This window comes from Strongylocentrotus purpuratus, unplaced genomic scaffold (genome assembly GCF_000002235.5).
Source record: "Strongylocentrotus purpuratus isolate Spur 01 unplaced genomic scaffold, Spur_5.0 spur5_scaffold_8, whole genome shotgun sequence".
Classification (NCBI taxonomy): Eukaryota; Metazoa; Echinodermata; class Echinoidea; order Camarodonta; family Strongylocentrotidae; genus Strongylocentrotus; species Strongylocentrotus purpuratus.
This window is the reverse complement of record NW_022145614.1, coordinates 5,439,259-5,459,264: the sequence shown is the minus strand read 5'-3', so window position 1 is coordinate 5,459,264 and position 20,006 is coordinate 5,439,259. Positions and strand designations below refer to the sequence as shown.

Genomic DNA, 20,006 nt, shown 5'->3' with positions numbered 1-20,006 from the left:
TTGGTTGATATTTTTGCAGGTTAAGTTATGATTTTAGTTTTCTTACGTTTGAGAATTGAGTCACCTTGCTTTTTAACCGTCCATACTGTTGTAAAACGTTTTGTTATTCTTTTCTGTAAGCTTTGTGTTTTAAGTGTTGCACTTGGCATTATTATTGACTACTTATATATGACTAAGAGGGGATCAAAGTTGTTCGATAAGTACTAGAATATAGAAATATTTATTAATGTGATATATGCTGTCCGGTATTATTCTGTCACGAGTTACAATTTTGAAAAGTGCTGCTCTAAGTTGCTATATATGTATTGTACATTTTAGCTGAGTTACAAAGTATGTGACGTGTTGTGGTATTCAATTAATCTGATTGAAATCATGAGCAAGAGGAAAATAGATAAAAGAGAGAGGAATAGATGAGAGATAGAAGAGGTAGGAAAGAGGTAAATTATATGATGAAAGCAGAGAGAGAGAGAGAGAGAGAGAGGGGGGGAAGAAATCACTTTGCCCAGTTTCATAAAACCTGTCATCAAAAACAAGTTACAATGACCGTTATAAGCTACCGATATCGTGTCGTTTGATTGGCTTAAAGAGATTTTGTCGTAGAACTTCAGCAGTTCAACATGAGGATACATGTATGTACATGTAGTGATGATGATTGACAGATATTTCATGTATGAATTATCTACCACAAATTATACAATGTAGCTCTCAAATCGCATTTCTCATTTCGAAGTGCAATCAGTGAGCACTTTCAAATCTCTCTACACAATCTATTTCTCTTCTAACAGCTCTCTCTCTCTCTCTCTCCCACCTTTCTCTCTCTCTCTCTCTCTCTCTCCCTCTTTGCCTCCCTCTGTCATCCTCATCTTTCATGCAATCGCAGTATATAACACTATCATATCCACTTTTTTTTTTGTATTAATAACTTTGGCCATCTTGAATTAATAAGTTACAATTATCATTTAAATTATTGTGGTTTAAGACCAATTGTGGTCTACGATAAGAACAATTAATTCAAAACAAATATTGTAATGAAATTGGAATAATGATCAAAGTTCAAATGAACATGTTTTAATTTGTATTCTGAACTAACAAAACAATATGCAAACACATGAGCATGAATATACATAATAATACATGAAACAATGCATTCAGGCGATTACTTACACCCAAAAAGTTAACAAGGTGCAAAAAAAAAGAAGAAAAAAAGAACCTTTACTATATCATGAATCAAGTTTGTGGTGAAAGTAACGATCTATTGAAGAAACAGACACGTTTTCCAATATAATAATCACAAACACCATGTACCATTCACAATGGTGCAAGACTGTGTTATTCAAAAGCTGATTACATGAATGATAAATGGGGACATGACATTTGCTCAAGCAACACTTGCTCTGTGCTTTGTTTCATCAAAGTTCATGCCAGGGTTGCAATTCTGTTTTACGTTGGGTTTTGGGTTAGGGTTATTGTTTGGTCCAGGGTTGAAGTTAGGAATTTAGAAAGTGTTGAAAATTGATGTAGAGATTCTTGGAGTAGCTGCATGTTGCTGGAGCATGTGTCAAACCAGTATAAATAGACATCACATTTCAATAATTAAAAGAAGAATCTATTTTTTTCTTAAGCACTACCACTCTAACCTCATGACAGAACCAATTCGGCACATATATCTGTACAAACTGAAATAAAACTGTATGACATCAGCCAGTAGATGATTTTCTTATTAATTTTTTCTTCATATGACAGATTTTAACATAGCATACAGCTAGGGGACAAACAAACAAGTAAAGCATTAGAAAAGTTGCAAAAAATCTACACTTTATACATGTATCTATTGACACCAAATGAAAGTGGTACATGCCGCGAACCTTGGGTCTTTTAGGGGTCTCCTCTTCTTTCGCCCCAATTAAAAAAAACGGAACAAAAAATATCAAAGGATCATTGTAACAAGAAATATGATTCAGATGGGCAGAATTGGAAACAATAATAACAAAAATAAAAAATGAATAAACAAAAAGTGAACAACATATTGAGGCTTGAGCCTAGTATAGTTACCAATTTCACAAACAAAATGATGACAGTAAGAATATATACATGTATGTACACAAGATAAATTGGAAATTTAAAAAAAAAGAACAGTGCACTCCAATAGGCACAGTGAAGCTTTCATTTTCACAAAGAACGGTATGATAGAAAGAATGAGTTCAGTTAATGAACTTTTTTGATGATGAAGTGGTGAGAACATTTACAGGTACATGTATTTCTTAGACTAACAAACTGGGTTATCACTCAAAAATATATTTTAAAAAAAAGCAACATCAATTGGAACAAAATGCAGTGGTTACATCATTCAGCAGGAATATATATACAAAACAAAGATAAACTTTGCTACAACAAAACTTTTCTTTTTGTGTACTAGCTGTAAGCTGTATAAACCAATGCCACAACAATGATGAAATATGCCAGAACGGGCATTAATTATTAATAGGCAGATGAGCCTTTTTCCAACATATATCATGCAACAAAATGTCCAAAACAGGCTTCATTTAAAATTAAGCGATATCATCTTAACTTTGCTTCTTTATAATATTATAGCTACGACATTAAAATCAGTTCAAGTAAAATAGTGCCTAATCAAGAATCATTTTCACTCTTCTTTGTGGTAGAAAGGTAGAAAAATGTATGTACATGCAATCAAATGAGTTGAACTTAAAAGAAATTACAAGGGTGAAATATACAAAGGAAACACACAATCTAAAATTTGTTGGTTTGACAGGAATAGAAATCCAACCTATACACTTTCAAGTGAAATAACATTAACCTTTAACAAAAGTTACAAAACAGTATCTTTTTCTTCAACTATACCAATTGCTAATTTAGCAGCAGTATTATTTGCCCTATTCATCATAATTAGTCCTTTCTCATGATTGCTATGTAATAAAATAAGATCCATATTCAAGATGTCCTGGGTTCTATTTCCCCCAATCTCCTGGGCTATTTTGTGCACAGATGTTCTGTACAAAAAAAATACATAATGATAAATCACAAACAATTTTGAAGCATATAATGTAAGTCTTTGACCTCTATTTACTCTTCGACCGTTTCATTCTGAGCTAAAAAAACACCCATGATTTATGTGGTCACTCTGTTTTGAATATGTACAATTGATGTAAAACATAAAAATGTAAGAAAAAGAGAATCTTCTACGATAAGCACATTACTTGCCTTAACAATTTCAAATGGTAACAGTTCGAAATGAAAATAACAATTTTGAAACTGTTGTAATACAATGCTCTTAGAGATAACAACAATGAAACAAGACTTCACATGTGCCAAAACTATCATTTAAACTACTTGGACTGTATTTTTACAACAATGAGTACAGAAAAGCCTTATTTTCATCATTCAAGATAATGTTCTTGATCAAACTTAGTGTTAGTATACTCTTACGTAAGTTAATACCAGAGTTTTACACACATTTCATTGAGATGTTTAACACTTTAGAATGTGCTAGAAAAAAATCTGGACACAAGAAACTTATGAAAAAGCAACAAGATCTCATGCACCTCCCTCGACAAAATAACACAAACCTGGCTAAAAGTGTAAGACTGGGTACTGTCAAAATCCATTCATGTGAACTGAGAATTGAAGTAATTTTCAAATGAACTCCAGAACATCATGACAACGAATATCTCAAAATGGTTTTCCTTACATTCTGAAGATCATGAATTTTGCTGGGGAAAAGATGGTCAATAACAAACAAATATAAAACACAATTGACATTATATATGCTCGAGAATGTAAAGGTACAGGGTTGATAATCAAAATACAGGTTGGTCAAATAAAAAACCTTTCAACACATAACAGTATTTTCTTTTCAAGAAAATGCAATAGGCCACGAGGGAAGAAATAAATGTAATATGTAATAAAATCCAGCAAACTAAAAATGTATCATTCACAATATCTTGAATGCTGCTATCAATCAGAACAAAATTTCAAATGAATCAACTCCATCATTCTGATAGCGTGATCAGTGTCTTATCCAAAAGCAGGATTGAATTTTCGAAAAGAATTACATGACATGGAGTCTTACGATTCGTCCATTGAGTGGTCGATTATTTCGCTCCTTGATGGCACGATTGGCCTCTGCAGGGCTTGTGAATACAATTTTGGCTTGTCCTGTTGCTTTGCCTGTTGCTTCATTGGTGTCCAATTTGATAGCACCCTTAATTGTACTACAACCTTTAAAGAAATCTCCAATAGCATCAACAGTAATTGTTAGTGGGAGATTTGTTGCAGTAACAACACAGCCCTTGTGTTTATCAAGATGAACAGAAAGAGCTGCACTTGATACAGGAGTTAATTTTTTCTCCTTTGCCTCTGGAAGAGTTTCTTTGGGTTTTTCTGGTTGTGGTTTCTTTGGGGATTCCCCAGGGGGATTTGCCTTGGGTGCTGAACCAGGTCCTTTGCTGACAGGTTCAGATTTTGCAGATTCCTTCGATGTTTGTGGCTTCTTGTACTCGCGTTCCTCACGAGGCCTTTCAGTATTCAATGGTTGTGGTTTCTGATACTCGCGCTCCTCACGAGGCCTTTCATTATGTCTAGGATTATGTGGATGTCGGGGATGGCCATCACCCATCCTATCTGGCTCTCCAAATGGAGGTCTGAATGGGCCACCTGGATGTGGTCCACGAGGACCAAAACTATGACGAGGACCTTGACCTGGGAAAGGACCTCTCATATCTCCTGGGAAACGTGGTCCTCTGGGACCAAAAGATGGCCCTCGACCACGTCCTGCAAAATTATGCTGAGGTCTATTTTGCATCATTTCTCCAGATTCCTCCAAAGCACGTATCATCATTGCCTTAGAACAGGCATTGATCTGAAGTGGCCGATCTCTCATGGGGTGAAGTCTACGTTCTTCTGTCAAACGAGCATTGTGGGCATCGGCAAATTCAATGAAGCAGTGACCAGTCGGTTTACCCTCTGAGTTAACCATTATATGAATACCACCAGGAACAATCTGTAAGCCACTGAAGAAATGAGCAATATCTGGCCATCGTGCTGAGTAGGGCACATTTCTGATATGTGCACACACATATTCACTGGTACCAGCATCCTCAGGTCTTCCATGTGGCCCTGGTAGAGGACCTGTGTTATGATGTGGCTCTCTCTCCCCTGGCTCATGCATACCTCTGTCCATTGCTCGATGATCAGATCTATCTTGAGACCCACGGTGCCTGTCCATACGACCATGAGGGTCCCTCGACCCTTGATTGTCCAATCCTCCTCTTTTAATTTCTCCTTTATCTTCATCAAGCAAACCAGGTATATTCCTGCCTTGCGGGAAAGGAGGATCGCTCTGTTGGGAGGATAAGTTCCTTTTATCTCCAGGAAAGGAATCTCTATCAATAGCTCTTGAACCAGGACCATTTCTGCCTAATGAATGATCATCCGAACCCTGTTCTGGAAAGCCAAAGCCCCCAGACGGGAACCTTTCCTCTGACTTGTTACCAGTCCACCTCCTTGGGCTTGAATCCCTTCTGTTTATTCCGCCTGGTCTCCTCTCATCCCTGCGGTCTGTATCTTGGCGATCTAAAACCCCATGCTGTCTTCGATCAACATCTCTCTCATTATCATTCCCTTCAGGTGGACCTTCAGGTCTATCAAGAAGTGTTCTTCTTTCACCGCTACGGTTACTGTGTGGCCCATGATCCTCAAAAAGAGGGTGTCTTCTTTCTTCATTGGGTCGTTCTTCTCTAAAATCCATGGAACCATCCATTTCTTTATTTGGATTTTTTCGCCATTCTTCCAGAGATCGTCCCTGGGAATTCTGCATTCGAGCTCCACCCATATCATCATTCTGTCTGCCAGGTCTGGGTCCACCTTGCCAGGAATCTTGCATTCTTCCTTGTCCATCAGACATGCCACCTTCTTGTCTATAATCCATTGGACCACCTCGCCGGTTGTCTCCAGGGCCACCAAATGGACCGCGATGCATATCTGAGGGATCGTTTCTCCTATTATCGCCAGGGCCGCCAAATGGACCATGGTGCATATCCATGGGATTATCTCTTCTTTTGTCTCCAGGCCCACGTGTGTTGCCCATAGGACCACGGTGCATATTCATAGAATCGTCTCCCCTGTTGTCTCTAGGGCCGCCAAATGGACCATGATGCATATCCATAGGTCCACCTGGTGCATTGCCTAAAGGACCACGATGTGTATCTACTAAACCACCTTGGATGTCATCTCTAGGCTCACCAAATGTATTGCCTGCAAGACCACTGTGCATATCCATAGGACCATCTCGTCTGTTGTCTCCAAACCCTCTACGTGAACTTCCCAATGGACCACGTTGAAGATCCATTGGTCTTTCTCCCTCCTGTCTTTCATCAGCAAATGGAAAATTATCCCTTGGACCTGCTCTGTTATCCCCTAACATTCCTCCAGACATTCCCATCTGTATTTGTCTGTTCTCTGGTACACCATGCCTGCTTTCCATGGGATCTTGTCTGCCCTCCCCTTTTTGCAAATCTACTGTATCTTTGCTGAATCTGGATACAGCATCTCGTATGGCATGAAAATCTATGACTGGTGCTTGTTTTGTTACATCAGCTCTGCCATCAGTCGGGGGGAAACGTTGTTGAATATTTACAGGCACCACTTCCTTTTGTTTGCGACTAAAAGCAGGAGGAATCTCATTTGCAGGATGCTCAGGGGTTTTGAGCAGTCCCTGATCTTTCCCTTTTTCTTTTTGTATCATCCCCAGGTCTGGGGATGGCAACAATGCTTTAGGAGGAGCATCTTTGGAAGTCACTGATTTGTGTATGCGATCTTTATCTTCAGTCTTTGGTGACCCACGACTTTTAACTTCCTCAACTTTACTCAAAGACCTTACTTCTCTTGATTCCTGATCTTTCCTATCTTTCTTTTCTGATGTTGAATCTTTTCTGTCTTGAGAACTATGGCGAACAGGGCTTTGAGCTCTTCTGCTCTGACGTGATGACTCTCTGTCTCTGTCTCTATCTCTATCTCTTCTGTCTCTTGAAGGGCTAGCTGGTTTTCTCCCTGGACCATTTCTTCCTGGAGAGCTACGGCTACTGCTTCTAACAGGACTCCTACCCCTTCTACCTGGGCTACGTCCTCTCCTGCTGTATGGGCTACTTCCTCTTCGTCTGTCTGGACTTCTTCTTGCGGGTGAGCGTCTTTCAGCCCTTCTTTTCATATCTGTGATCTTTGCATCCATTATTTCTTTTGAAATGATTCTGATTGAAACAGTTCGTCTGTTAAACTGTCTCCCATTCTTCTGGCATGCTCTCCTTGCCATATCCGGGTCAATAAATTCAAGGTAAGCTATACCAGAGCCAGAACCATCTTTATTTGGGTCCAAATAAATGCTATCCTGCCTCATTGCTAACCCTTCAAAGAAGTCTACAATGTCAGAATTTTTTGTGAAAGAAGCAAGTCCTCTCATTTCAATGCAGGTGTTGCAATTTCGCAGGGGTGAGTTTCTGCCTCTCACAGGTGATCTACTTCGTCTTTTTGATGGCTCAGCGCTGGATACTTGTTTTTCTTTTTCCCACTCAGATTGAAGACAAGGACGTACATCAATGTAACGTTTTCCCATATACTGTTGATGTCTTTTAAGTGCTTGGTCAATATCACTTGGTCCTTGTAGCTTTATATTGGCAGTACCGGTTATACGTCCTCGATGGTCACGATGTATCTGCACACCATCAGGGGCAATGTTGATATCACGTAGGAACAGTCTGACACCTCTGTCTGTGCAGTCGAAAGGTAATCCAGTGAGGCGCACTGCATAAAACTCATCACCTGATGGTTCTAACAATGGCAATTTGGCTCCAATAGGAGATTCAGGAGCAGGATGATCTAACAGAGCTGGAGCAGAAGAAATTGGTGGTTCATGATCTCTTCTTGAACCGTATGTTTGAGAATCGAAAGAGGGATGATCACCAGCAGCTTTGAGAGAAGAAAAAGGTGGTTCTTGATTCAGCAATGGAGCACGTTTGGACATATCTCCTAAACGACTGTCAAAATCAGAGGACTTCTCTCCAGATCTGTAATCTGGAAACATTGGATACCCAGCAGATTGAGAACGGTCCATGCCAAATGATTCCATTGGTTTGTCTTTCTGGTCATAAAAGGTTCCTTGATCAAGATGGGCGCTTGCATATTGTTCATTGCCAGAAAAATCTCCTTTCATTTCATTTTCATTGGACCCTTGACTATGGTAGTATTCTTCTCTTCTCTCTGTCATGGGCTTGCCCTGATTATCTTGAAAGGACTTGATATCATCAGGTTTTCTTCCTTGCATTGGCTCAGAGGGCCGATCTTTCGATGAAGTACCTGTTGCCCAGTATGCATCCTCATATGGTGTTTTGATGTATCTACCTTTATCAGGCTCCTTATCCATACTCTGCCTGCCATATCCAGACATCGGTTGTGTGAGTCCAGAATAGATGTCTCTTGGTTCCACCTGTTTACCACTTCCTCTTTGGTCTTCATCTGAATACTGACGGTTGTCAAACGCGTCAGCTGGACCTGCAGGAGGATATGAAGTGGATATTCCTTCCATTGGGTCATCAAGCTGTTCTTGATAGCTTCTTTCATCTGATTTCATCATTCCCGGGGATGGAAGGAGACTGCGGGGTTTATCACTACCCTGCATATAAGACATGTCACGATCTGAAGTAAGAGGGCCTGAGCTACTGCCATATGAACCTGATCGAAACTGTCGATCTTCAACATCTGCAGAAGGCATTCTCCTCTCACCTCTATCATACTCAGATAGCCTATTAAACTGAGCTGACTCTTGTGGATACCCTTTATCTCTGCCTGTTGATCCTTGCCTTGCAGCATCTAAGTCCTCTCGCCTTCGAATACCTAGATTTCTCTCTTGGGGGTTGAATTCCTGATACATCGAACGTTGACTAGCATCTCCTCTTCCGAAAGACTCCTCTTTGAAACGATCGTTTCCATACATTTGATTTTGGGACTGGCCATAATCCAGTCTCTCATTACTTTGTGATGGTGGATATGATGTGTTATAATCTTGGGGAGGAAGTGACTGACTAGGGGCATTTACATTACCAACTTGAAAACTATCACCATATCCAGTTGGTTGTCTGCGTTGATCATCATTCTGGGGAAACCCTTGGTAACCCTGACTGTGGGAACTGGTTACGGAGCCCTCTCTGGAAATCAAACTACGTTGGCTGGTCTGAGGTACGGATGGGGTGACAATCCCAACCGTGCCAAAGGGGTCGGGCTTCACACTCTGTGCTGCAGCTCTGCTTTCTGCGATCACCTCCTGCATCTCTGACTTGCTGCTTAGCAAGAGCATAATGCGGCCTCCATTAAGAGGTTGTTTTTGACGTTGCATCGCTTTGCGGGCATCTTCATCAGAGCCAAAAGCAATGAAGACATCACCTTCCTCTCCTCCAATGATGTGTACACCGCCATCTGGAATTGACAAACCCTCAAAATGCTGACGGATGTCTTTGGCTGTAGCGGTCCAAGGAAGCCCTTGGAGCCGCAAGATAATCATGGTTGATTTTACTGCCTTGGTTTTTAGGAAGTACCTGTAAATGCAACAGAGATAGAATCCATGTAAATATGAGTGTGTGAAAGTATTTTATGTGACTATAAAGCTTTTAATTACCTTACTGGAAATCGTTGGGTAAATATTTAGAGGTTTTCAACTATTGCCAAACTAAAGAGAGTGATCACTACCGCTAATGACCTATCACATAAAAAATCATTATATCTCTTTCATTTAAATAAATTACCTTAAAATTGTCGTTACATTTCACACAATAATATGCACTATTCAAGAAAAAAGATGACTGAAAAATAATAATCATCCTGGGCAAAAAAAGTAAAAAGTATTACAAATTGACAAAAACTCTCTAAAAATTGACTAATATGATAAGATGACCAATTCATAAGAAATATAATAAATATTCATAAAGGGAATATTCAGTAATGCCATTTGCTGGAATCAAACAAATAGGGAATACAATTAACCTGAAAATTCAAAGTCTTAAAACGAAGAATAAAGAAAAGAAAAACAATATTAACATAAATTCATCGAATTTCTAAAAATTGTAACATACAGAGAAAATAATTGCTTGGCTGGAAAGTCAGTTTCTGCTACATGTACCATCATTTCTATTTGTGTACATTTTCTTTAGGTCATAGACAAATCACAATCAGTCAAAGCCCTAGATAGCATTATAGATTTTATATAGTCCTAGAAATAAAAGTTTCTTATAGAAATAATACTTGACTTACCTGACTCAATGAGTCATTCCTCAAATAAGATGATTAAGTACCGTAACACTCTTGCTCCTGATCAACAATGAAGAATAGTCCTAAGGAAGCAAAACAAAGAAAATTGTCAACTTCTAAATCTTAGAAAATAACGCACGAGTTGAGAACTGGGCAGGATAGCTACTCCATAATTATGCATTATCCTAAAATACATCCTTCACAAATAAATCATGAAACTTAAAAGTTTTGAGATGGGTGTCCCTTTGTATGGTCCTGTTTTGTTTTAAATATCCATGATTTATAAATATACTTTTCAAGTTTTTGTTATTTACCTGATCAATCGGTCATACCCTCTCCTTCAATTAGAGAAAGCTGAACAATAATTTGGTCCTGTTTAGCAGTAGAAGAAACAGCAAATCCTGAGGAATAAGAACAAAATAGAGAAAAAAATTACTTCGATTTTGTGACACGCAATATGAAAAAAGTTACTAATAAGAAGAACGAGGAAAAGAAGACATTGAAGTAGAAGAGGAAGATGAAACGACAGAAAGAGAGAGAGAACATTCATACTTCAAACTTCTTAAAAATTATACATTTACAGTTATCGACTTTCACAACTCTAATGATATAGTGCCATATTTACACAAGAATCTTTGTTGTACATTTTATCACATTTGAAAAATTTGTACTGAACTGAAACTCCCAAGTTGAATAATTTTATGATTAAACATCAATATTGTTTGAAACTGTTAAAATGTATTTCATGTGAGACCAAATCATTTGAAGAATATCATGGGGAAAAGAAATAATGCAAAGATTTCATTTTACACTTGCATAATACATTATTCGGGAGATATGGAAAACAAATGATAGTGAGAGGGATGTTTTAAACCCGGGTCACTCTTTATATAGTTTGCGATTGGAGCCCACTAGCTGTTACAGTCTAGTTCGGAACCCTTTGTGTTGATTGTTTTATTCGCAGACTATACGCGTTAAGCCGAGTGATGGCGCGACCCCGCCTCGCAACGGCTATATTTTGAGGAACGCGCGTTATCAGAGCCTTCGTCTTCCGCGGGCCCTGTCTACGATGAGCAAGCGTTTCATGCACCATGCGTGAAGACCCAATAGAAAGTAATGTATATATACTAACTTCCTTTTTAAAGTTCATAGGGATTCCAGTTTATGTGTCGTGAGTGAATAGCACTGACGGATGCCACGGATCACATTATATATATTTTTTCTCTCACTGTGGTACCCATTGCGTAGCTAGATCGGTGATCGGGGGTATGCGCCCCCCCCCCCCACCCCGAATGGCAACAAACGAAGAAGAAGAGGGAAAGATAGAGAGAGAGAGAGAGAGAGAGAGAGAGAGAGAGGGAGAAAGACAGACATAAACAGATAGAGACAAAGATTTTTTTTTTTTTTTTAAACTCCCGAACGGACGCTTCCCGCCCATTTTTTAAAAATTATTTCTTTATTAATTAATTTATTATATTCATATCAGATTCGTAGTTTGAATTCATATCTTCAAGGATGCGAAAAGACGGATAATTCAAATTAGAGTTTATACAGTTGAGGCAATAAAGCGCACATAACATTTGTTTCACAAAAATCAAAATTCTCATTCTTTAAACATACACACACTTTCTCCCACTCTCTCTTCTCCCCTCTCTCCTTACCGTACTCAAACGATTGGGCGTGGATTTATCAGAATTTAAAATGTTCATATCGAGTTCAGAAAAAAGGAGAAATTCAAGAAAGAGAAAAAGAAAGCACTTGGTCCTCTCACAAGTTACAACTTAATAAACCAAACTGGAAAATCAAACGCAACCTTGTTTTGATGAGGCCTTAGTGATTCTGATTGGTTTGAAGTCAATCACGTTAAAATATCCATCAATCGAAAGGTCTTTCTTAGAGCTCTAATATAGTGTCACTGATGGGGAAAAGCATTCATCAACCTATAGTAAACACGACCCAAATACTTTCGAAGAACCAACCCAAGGCAATTTCAATAGCCTCTTCCCTCGCCTTTTTTGAAAATACATAGTCATGTAGTAATAACACCACTAATCTTAAATGGATATTTCTAAAGGCAATAAGGTATCAAAATTACACTTACGTTAATATTCGATGGGTTATCATGGTGAATCAGTAGCTTTTGAGAAATTATATATTAGTTGTATATGGGCCAATAGTGACAATGGTTTATCGAATATTATCTCAATTTTTATATAACTATTAAAAGTCGCAAAAATAAAACATATATACAGAGAGAACCGGAGAGAAGATAAACATTGTCACTTAGTACATGACGTTGATTTGAAAAGAACATACGTAGCACCTTGTTAAGAAGAAAAGCACCAAAAAAAAAGTATATAGAACAGCATGTACATTGTCAATGACATTTTGAACAAAATCGTATATCAAGAAGAAATTCATTTAAGTCAACTTGTAATGCCCCAGCGATTTTAGTCCGAGCAAGATGAGGAAATGTCATTTCCCTCAATGCTATTACTAAACAGGAGATTTTCTTTTGAAGCAAATATTACAACAACGTGACTCAAAGGACAACTTCCTTGCTTTATCCACTTTCTTTCATGAACTTTCGTCAAGCTGTTTCTCATATTTTTTAAATCTTTCACGCGACATGTTTGTAATGTTAACCATGAACACATATCAAATGAAGGACTGGTGCTTGCGTTTGCGAAGCCAGCCTTTTGAACCCAGCAAAGATGATGTGACGTAAAAATGAATAAGCTCGTATATAGTGTCCCTCTCATCTAAATATTTAAAAATCTTTGAGCATGACTATTTCAACCACTCCCCCAAATAGACAAAAATTCACATATTACGTTTTGTTGTTAGCAGGTCAGTACTCTTCCAAGTACATGCATTACAACTTATTCACCAACAGATGTGCCCTCCGTGGCAGTGTATTAACCGATCAAATGCAATTTTCCGATTTCGTTTTTTGGCTTCTCATTTAAATTATGGAAGTAAATGTAAGAATGAAAAGAAGCCATTGACAGTATAATAATATTGTCAAAAAAATATCACCAGGTGCCCTTTCTTGTACATTTTCGATTGACCCAAATATATTTTAAAGTCCTCATTCATTCCACCGCAAACTCGCATTACGAGCTCCTATTTGTGATAGCAACATTTTGTCAGAGAACTTTCCTTTTTGTAGTGTAAATAGAATTCATCAATCTTTCATTTTTTTTCTTCTTTCTTTCCTTATGAACGAACATAACAGCGCATTTCACAAATATTATGTCCCTCATCATAATATGTGAGAAAAAGACAGAGAAGAGAAATAGAAATAATAGTGGAAAATGTCAGAATAATTCCTTTGATCATATCGACACTGGAAAGTATACTCAAATTCGTAATTACACCATTTTGTCTTACGAGGAGAACTTCCTTTTTGTTGTGTAAATATAATTCATCAACCTTTCACTTTTTTTCTTTTTTTCCTTTTACTCGAACATACTAGCGCATTTTACAAATGTGTCCCTCATCGTAAGGTGGGAGAACGAAAAAGAGGAGGAATATTGAAAACATGTCAGAAAATTATTTAGGTCACATATCGACACTCGACAGTGTTCCTAAACAGAAATTATGTTTCAAGTCCGAGCACACGAAAAGACAGTATAGCGTCCTGAACGTTGCTATAACGAGACGGATATTAAAAGGGGTGTCCACCCTGATATTAAATTATATTTAATAGAAGCGGGAAAAGAGAGGAACATGTAAGTGAAAGTTTGAGCGAAACCCGATTCAAAATAATTTAATTCTTAAATTTGTCATCAGTGAAACACAAATGATTAACAACACTGTGACGTATCTTGTGAGCACCTCTCAAATTTTCTCTACAGGTACAGACATTTCATAAACTTTCATTTTCTTAGTTATTGATGACGGAATAGATTTGTTTCATATAGGGGTTGTCTAAAAACATACTTGCAATAATTTTTTGTTTAGGGTGCATGCATGTATGCTTGAACATTTTCTTTCGGTAAAATAGACATTTCTGATAGGAGGGAAGCTCGCAAGATACGTCACAGAGCTAGTTTACAATAATTTTTGTGTTTGATTGATCGCAACTTCAAAAATGTATAACTTTCTTAGTTTTAATCGGATTTAGCACAAACTTTCATATCAGTTCCTCTCATTTTCTGTTTCTATTAAAACCAATTAAATATCAGGGTAGACTTCCCCCTGAATTGCTATCGATTTTAACGACCTTCACGGCCAGTTAGTTATACATGTAATGCACTGATGAAATTATCAATTGAATTCTGACGTGGTTTAAAAATTATTAATCTCAATCCCGACACTGCATAATCATGTACGATTGATAACCTTTTGAATTATCTTTCTTCAACAAATTGACATTCGAGATTTTATATTCAACTCTATCACTACCTCACTCAGTACCCTTCTCTCTTGTGTCCTTCTTTCCCCCCAAAACGTAGGTAATGAATAATAAGGTATAACCGTACGTTGAATAGAATGGTAAATCGAGGTCCCGAGATGCTACATGTATATGCATAAGTCTTAATTTAGACAGAAGAACCCTGGATAGGGTCTATGCTTGAAACACACCATAATTTATATACAGTGTCAATCAGAAAAAAAACTACACACATTTCTCACTTCTTGTTTCAAGATGGAGCTGTGAGTTTGGAATAATGTGACGTACGAGTATAGTTGCTCTTCCCGCTTCTTTTGGTACAATTTTTTATTGGGCAAGTTTTCATGATTGACTGCTTTACGAGTCAATTTAGGAGACGATGTCAAAACCAACTTACCCTAGCTACAGGCCTTTCCTGGTTTTGGAACCATGCAGCCTGAACCATTATTTCACACACGAATAGCACACACACCAAACAAAAGACGACATTTTTTTAACACGAAATTGATGATTATATAATTTTACTTTGTAACTAAGATAATTACATAACCAACTCCAGAAACAGGAAAGCCTTGAAGTAGTCACTCTTGCAAGTGATCTGTGATTTTTGACATCGTCTCCAAAAATCGACCTCTGTGCAGTTAACCGTGAAGATTTGCTCAACAAAAACGGTACAAGAAGCGGGAAGAGTATTCCATATCTGAACTGTTACGATCTTGTCGAACAATTATTAATTTTAAAAAGTATACTTTTTATTAACTCACATTGTATCATAGTGCATGATAGGCCTACATGTATCACAACCGAAATCAACATTCAACTTTATTATAGGCGCCTATCCATGCATATATAACCCATGTAGTCCGTTGAATAATAATACTCGTCTACAGAAATCTCAAATTATAGTAAAAAGATAATAAGGTGCATGATGCCATTTCCAAATTTCATGAAGTTGTTACGGGGAAACGATGGCAATCGCTCCCACATAACACCGCTCCTGGAAAAATGTGAATTGAACCGTTCAATATGAACATGAAACACAGACTGTATCTGAGTTTGGCTTCGACGCCGATACCTTTACCACTAATAGCTAGGCCAAATACAGAGCCCACATTTCGGGCCACATTTATGCTTTTCTGTGCATTGAAGGTTCGTATACAGTACAGCCAGAATTCGCCAATGAGAATCTCCCATTAGTCATGTTTTTACAAAATTATCGTTTGTATTATTAGCGCAGTGGCGGATTCAGAGGGGAAGGGGGGGGGGGAGAGAAAAACTTAATTTAAAAGGGAGAAAATGAGAAGGAGGGAGAAAGAAAAAGGACGGGAAAAACAAAGAAAAGGGAAGAGAGAAAGAAGAAAAAAGGGGAGGAGAACAAAGGGGAGATGAGTAAAAGGAGGGGAAAAGAAAGAAAGGGGAAGGGAGAGGAGAAAAAAGGCGGAAAAAGAAGAAAGGAGGAAAGACGGAGGAGAGAAATGGGGGAAAGGGAGAATAATGAGAAGGGAAAAGAAATAAAGGGGGATGATATTATAAGGTTTTATTTTACCGAAAAAGAGATGGAAAAAAGGAAAGAGAATTTTTGTGAGTTAAAGGAGAAAGGGGAAGAAATGAAAGAGAATTAAACAACGATATAAGAGAGGTGCGAGAGCATGAAGAATTGGATTTATTTATAAAGAATAATGGGATAACGACCCGGGCCGTCACTAAAGGGGGTGTGGGGTGCGACAACCCCCCCCCCCCCCTCAACCTGTCAGGATATTGTCGGTAAAATTGGGCAGCTGTCGGGGAAAATGAAAAAAGAGGGAGGAGAAAATAAGGAGAAAAGGAAAGAGAAGAGAAGAACGAAAGAGAAAAAAGAAAAAGAGGAAGGAGAGGAAAGAAAGGGAAAAAGAGAAGAGAAAAGGGAAACGAAACGGGGAGGGGGGGGGGGGTAAAAGAGAGGTGAGAGAGGGGGCAAGAGCCTGAGAGAAGAGGGGGTGGAGTAACCAAGTCAAGGGCAAGAAAGATACGCATAGATAATTATGTTTCTGTGTCGGGTCCGCTGTGTCGGTATTCTCGCTCGATCCTCGTGTACTATATCAATGCAGAAGTTTAAAGTCAGTGAGATGTATTATGTCGGTCGGCCGGCAATTTTTTTCCCCCTCCGAACATTGACTTTTTATCAGACAAAGAAACGTTTTTGAAAATTCAGACAATGATCAATAGTCGGTACAACGAATCGTCTTCTTTCTTTATTAATTTAATGAAACGTCAAAGCTTCCGCGGTTCGCGCTGAAGGGGCAAACTGAATTCAGACAAAGATTAAGAGTAGAGAACGGTACAACGAATCGTCTTCTTTCTCTATTTTAATGAAATGTGAAAGCTTCCGCGCTACACTTCAGACAAGGATTAAGAGAAATAATTAAATGAAACGTCATAGCTTCTGCGCTTCGCGCGGGAGGGGCGAAACAAGAAGAGTCAGGAACGGTACAACGAATCGTCTTCTTTCTCTAATAACGTAATGAAGTGTCAAAGCTTTCGCGTGGGGAAACTGAAAAATAACTTAGTTTCTGACCCCAGGTTTATAGGGTTAAATTTGTAGACATTGGGACATTTTGTCGGTAATTGGTGGCGTCTTCAACCCCCCCCCCCCCCCCCCCCACTGAAAAAAACACAGTTTACACACTTGAGATAATGTTTGCAAGTACCAGATCACCTTCTTTGTGCGTTGTGCAGCAACGAAGCACGTACAAAGTCTCGCGACGTGACAGATCCCTTTTCTATAACTTCTAACCAATCAGAAGGCCTCGTTTTTTTTTCTTCCAGGAAGTGCCGGTGGACATTAATTCGCCAAATGTGGTTCTCAAATTGCAAAAGATCTCCACTCTTGGATGGGGTAGGAGAAAGCAATTTTGCGTCATATTATTCCAGGAAGTGCCTGACAATGCGCCTAATGTGGTTCAAAATTGTAAATTCTTCCTACTCAGGGAGGGGGTTCTGACCCCCGAGTGGTCGCTCCGCTCCCTCGTCGCTGACGCCTCGCTCCATCGTTTTTCATTTATTTCACCCCATGCGACTTTGTGTCCCCTCGGTAAGAAATTCCTGGATCCGCCACTGCAGCGTGTATCATTAACGTGAATAAAGATAAGTATGTTTTGCATGCGAGATTACACATTATTCATCAAGTGAACTCAAGTGAATATAAAATATCATTAATTTTTCTCTTCATTATTTCCCTCGAGTTTTAACACTTGATTTTCTGTGTTTTCCCGCCTATATAATATACATTCATCGAATTCAAATATTTTAACCTTTTTTCTATTTTTCATTTCTCTTCATGTATTTCGGTGTTAGTTCTTTCTGTACTTTTTTCATTCAAAATTTCCTCAAGGAAAATAAATTAATAAATCATTAAGTTTCGTGTTGGGGTAAAGAATAGGAGGTTGAATTGCGCATAAATCCATCTTAAATTGATTGGAGAAACATATAATACATTAAGCCCAAAAGGTCATATTTGCACTACAATGGCTTCTTGCAAAATGACACCCATAGGCCAATAGTAAAACTCTCTACTTCACTCTGTAAATAACATTCACTTAAAGCCCCACTACACTATAGATTCTTGCGCCCTCTATATAGCAAACAATGCCTAATCGGTTCCCGTTGGTCTCCCATGATCTCCTTTTTCTTATGTTAATTGAGAGCTCATTTGATGAGATAACCACCCGGCCAGTGACCTTGCAGAGAGGTAGTCCCCCTGGCAAAACTCGTACAGACGGGATTTAAAGCGGGACTGTACTACTTGCACCCGCTATAGGCCTACAACCAACAATGCCTAAGCGGTATCAGTTGTTCCCCCAAGGTCCCCATTTTTTATGTTAATTGAAAGCTGATTTGATGAGATAACCATGCACCTAACCAGTGACCACGCATGGAGGTCTAATCCCTCCTGGCCAAACTAGTGCAGATGGGCTTTAACACTTTGGTCATTCGTATGCCACGCGTGCAATTTTGCACAAAGCAAAATGCACCGTGACGAAAGGACTGCTTGGTGAAACACAATGGCACGAAAAGCCACGAATTCACAAAGGAGGTTTGTCGACAAACCCCCAGGACAAACCTAGGTTTTATGTGCGTCATTATGACGCGTTTCGACGCATTTCAGACCAAGGTTCAGACAAACCTCCTTGGTGAATTCGGCTTAGCTTTGCAAAATTACCCACTTTCATTCGTTATTTGTTCAATGACAATTTTTTTTTTAACAGCCGTATCTGGTATGGCATAGATTAACCTTGCACTGCATGAAAACAGTTAAATAATCTTGATGCTTTTTGAAGATACATTAGTAATGAAACAGTACATGTAATATAACGTGATATATAATGTATAGGAGGATTATCTGTGTGACATATAAAGAGTAAACAAGATTGACATAAATTGTTATCTTTGTTGATAAGGTACAAATTATGAGAAGAACACCACCCCCCCCCCCCCCCCCGATAAAAATGAAATGACACATTTTCCATCATCATCAAAAGTTGATCACACTGAACATGGACATTTAATTTCGGGCTCAAATCACGCAATTATATTTCGTTACACGATGTTCTTGGTTAATGCTTCACAGTGAATGGCGACTAAATGATTTGCCAGTATAATCAATACGGACTAAGCTTGTAATGATACGCAGTTACTTTCATGATTAAACTTATCATTTTCACAATATTTCTCAGTACGTGTGAACAGATTACTTGGGGGAAGACACAGTGAGAGATCCTCCGTTCCCAACAGGCAATTTTTTTTCATACTTACTTTGGGTTAACAGTTTCACAATCCTCCTTTAAAATGCATTGTACATGACTGCATTTCATTTAAAGTTTACGCATATTCGATTTCCTCCAGCAAAATAAAATTGACGGGTATCCGGTTGTTTAAAAGGAGTAAATTTGTGTATGAAACAGAAGGGTTTTATGGAGTCCTTTAAAGCCCCACTGTCCTACTTAAAGCTACTTGCTCCCTCTATATAGAAAACTTCCCCAATCGGTGCCTGTTAGTTCCCCATGATCCTCTTTTTCTTATGTTAGTTGAGAGCCGAGTTAATGAGATAGCCACCTGTTAGTGACCTCGCTGTGTGGTCTAATCCCTTCTTGCCCAGTAGTATTGACGGTCTTTAAGTTTATATCATCAAAATTCCAATAAGAGGACCACTGTTCGACTTTCAAATGAATGTACAACTTTTTTTTACTCTTTGTCCGACTGACTCCTCAAATTTTTTACTTCTACTCTTTAACAAGCTTATTTCGTGAAGTTCCAAGCG

At 38.5% G+C, this 20,006-nt stretch overlaps 1 protein-coding gene across 3 annotated transcripts in view; it reads right to left on the bottom strand.

Moving 5' to 3' along the window:
• Positions 1-1,709: 1,709 nt before the first annotated feature.
• The window catches only part of LOC100888204, a 32,044-nt gene continuing 13,747 nt past the window's right edge, over positions 1,710-20,006 (bottom strand). For 2 of the 3 annotated variants that reach the window (XM_030975920.1, XM_030975921.1), the window contains exons 2-4: positions 10,626-10,712; positions 10,315-10,394; positions 1,710-9,602 (exon numbers count right to left, since the gene is read on the bottom strand). In XM_030975920.1, the coding sequence (XP_030831780.1) occupies positions 4,070-9,568 (5,499 nt within the window). In that variant the 5' untranslated portion in view covers positions 9,569-9,602; positions 10,315-10,394; positions 10,626-10,712 and the 3' untranslated portion in view covers positions 1,710-4,069. Of the gene's footprint in view, positions 9,603-10,314; positions 10,395-10,625; positions 10,713-15,167; positions 15,173-20,006 lie in introns of those variants that run through there. The other variant, XM_030975922.1, reaches the window with a different exon arrangement.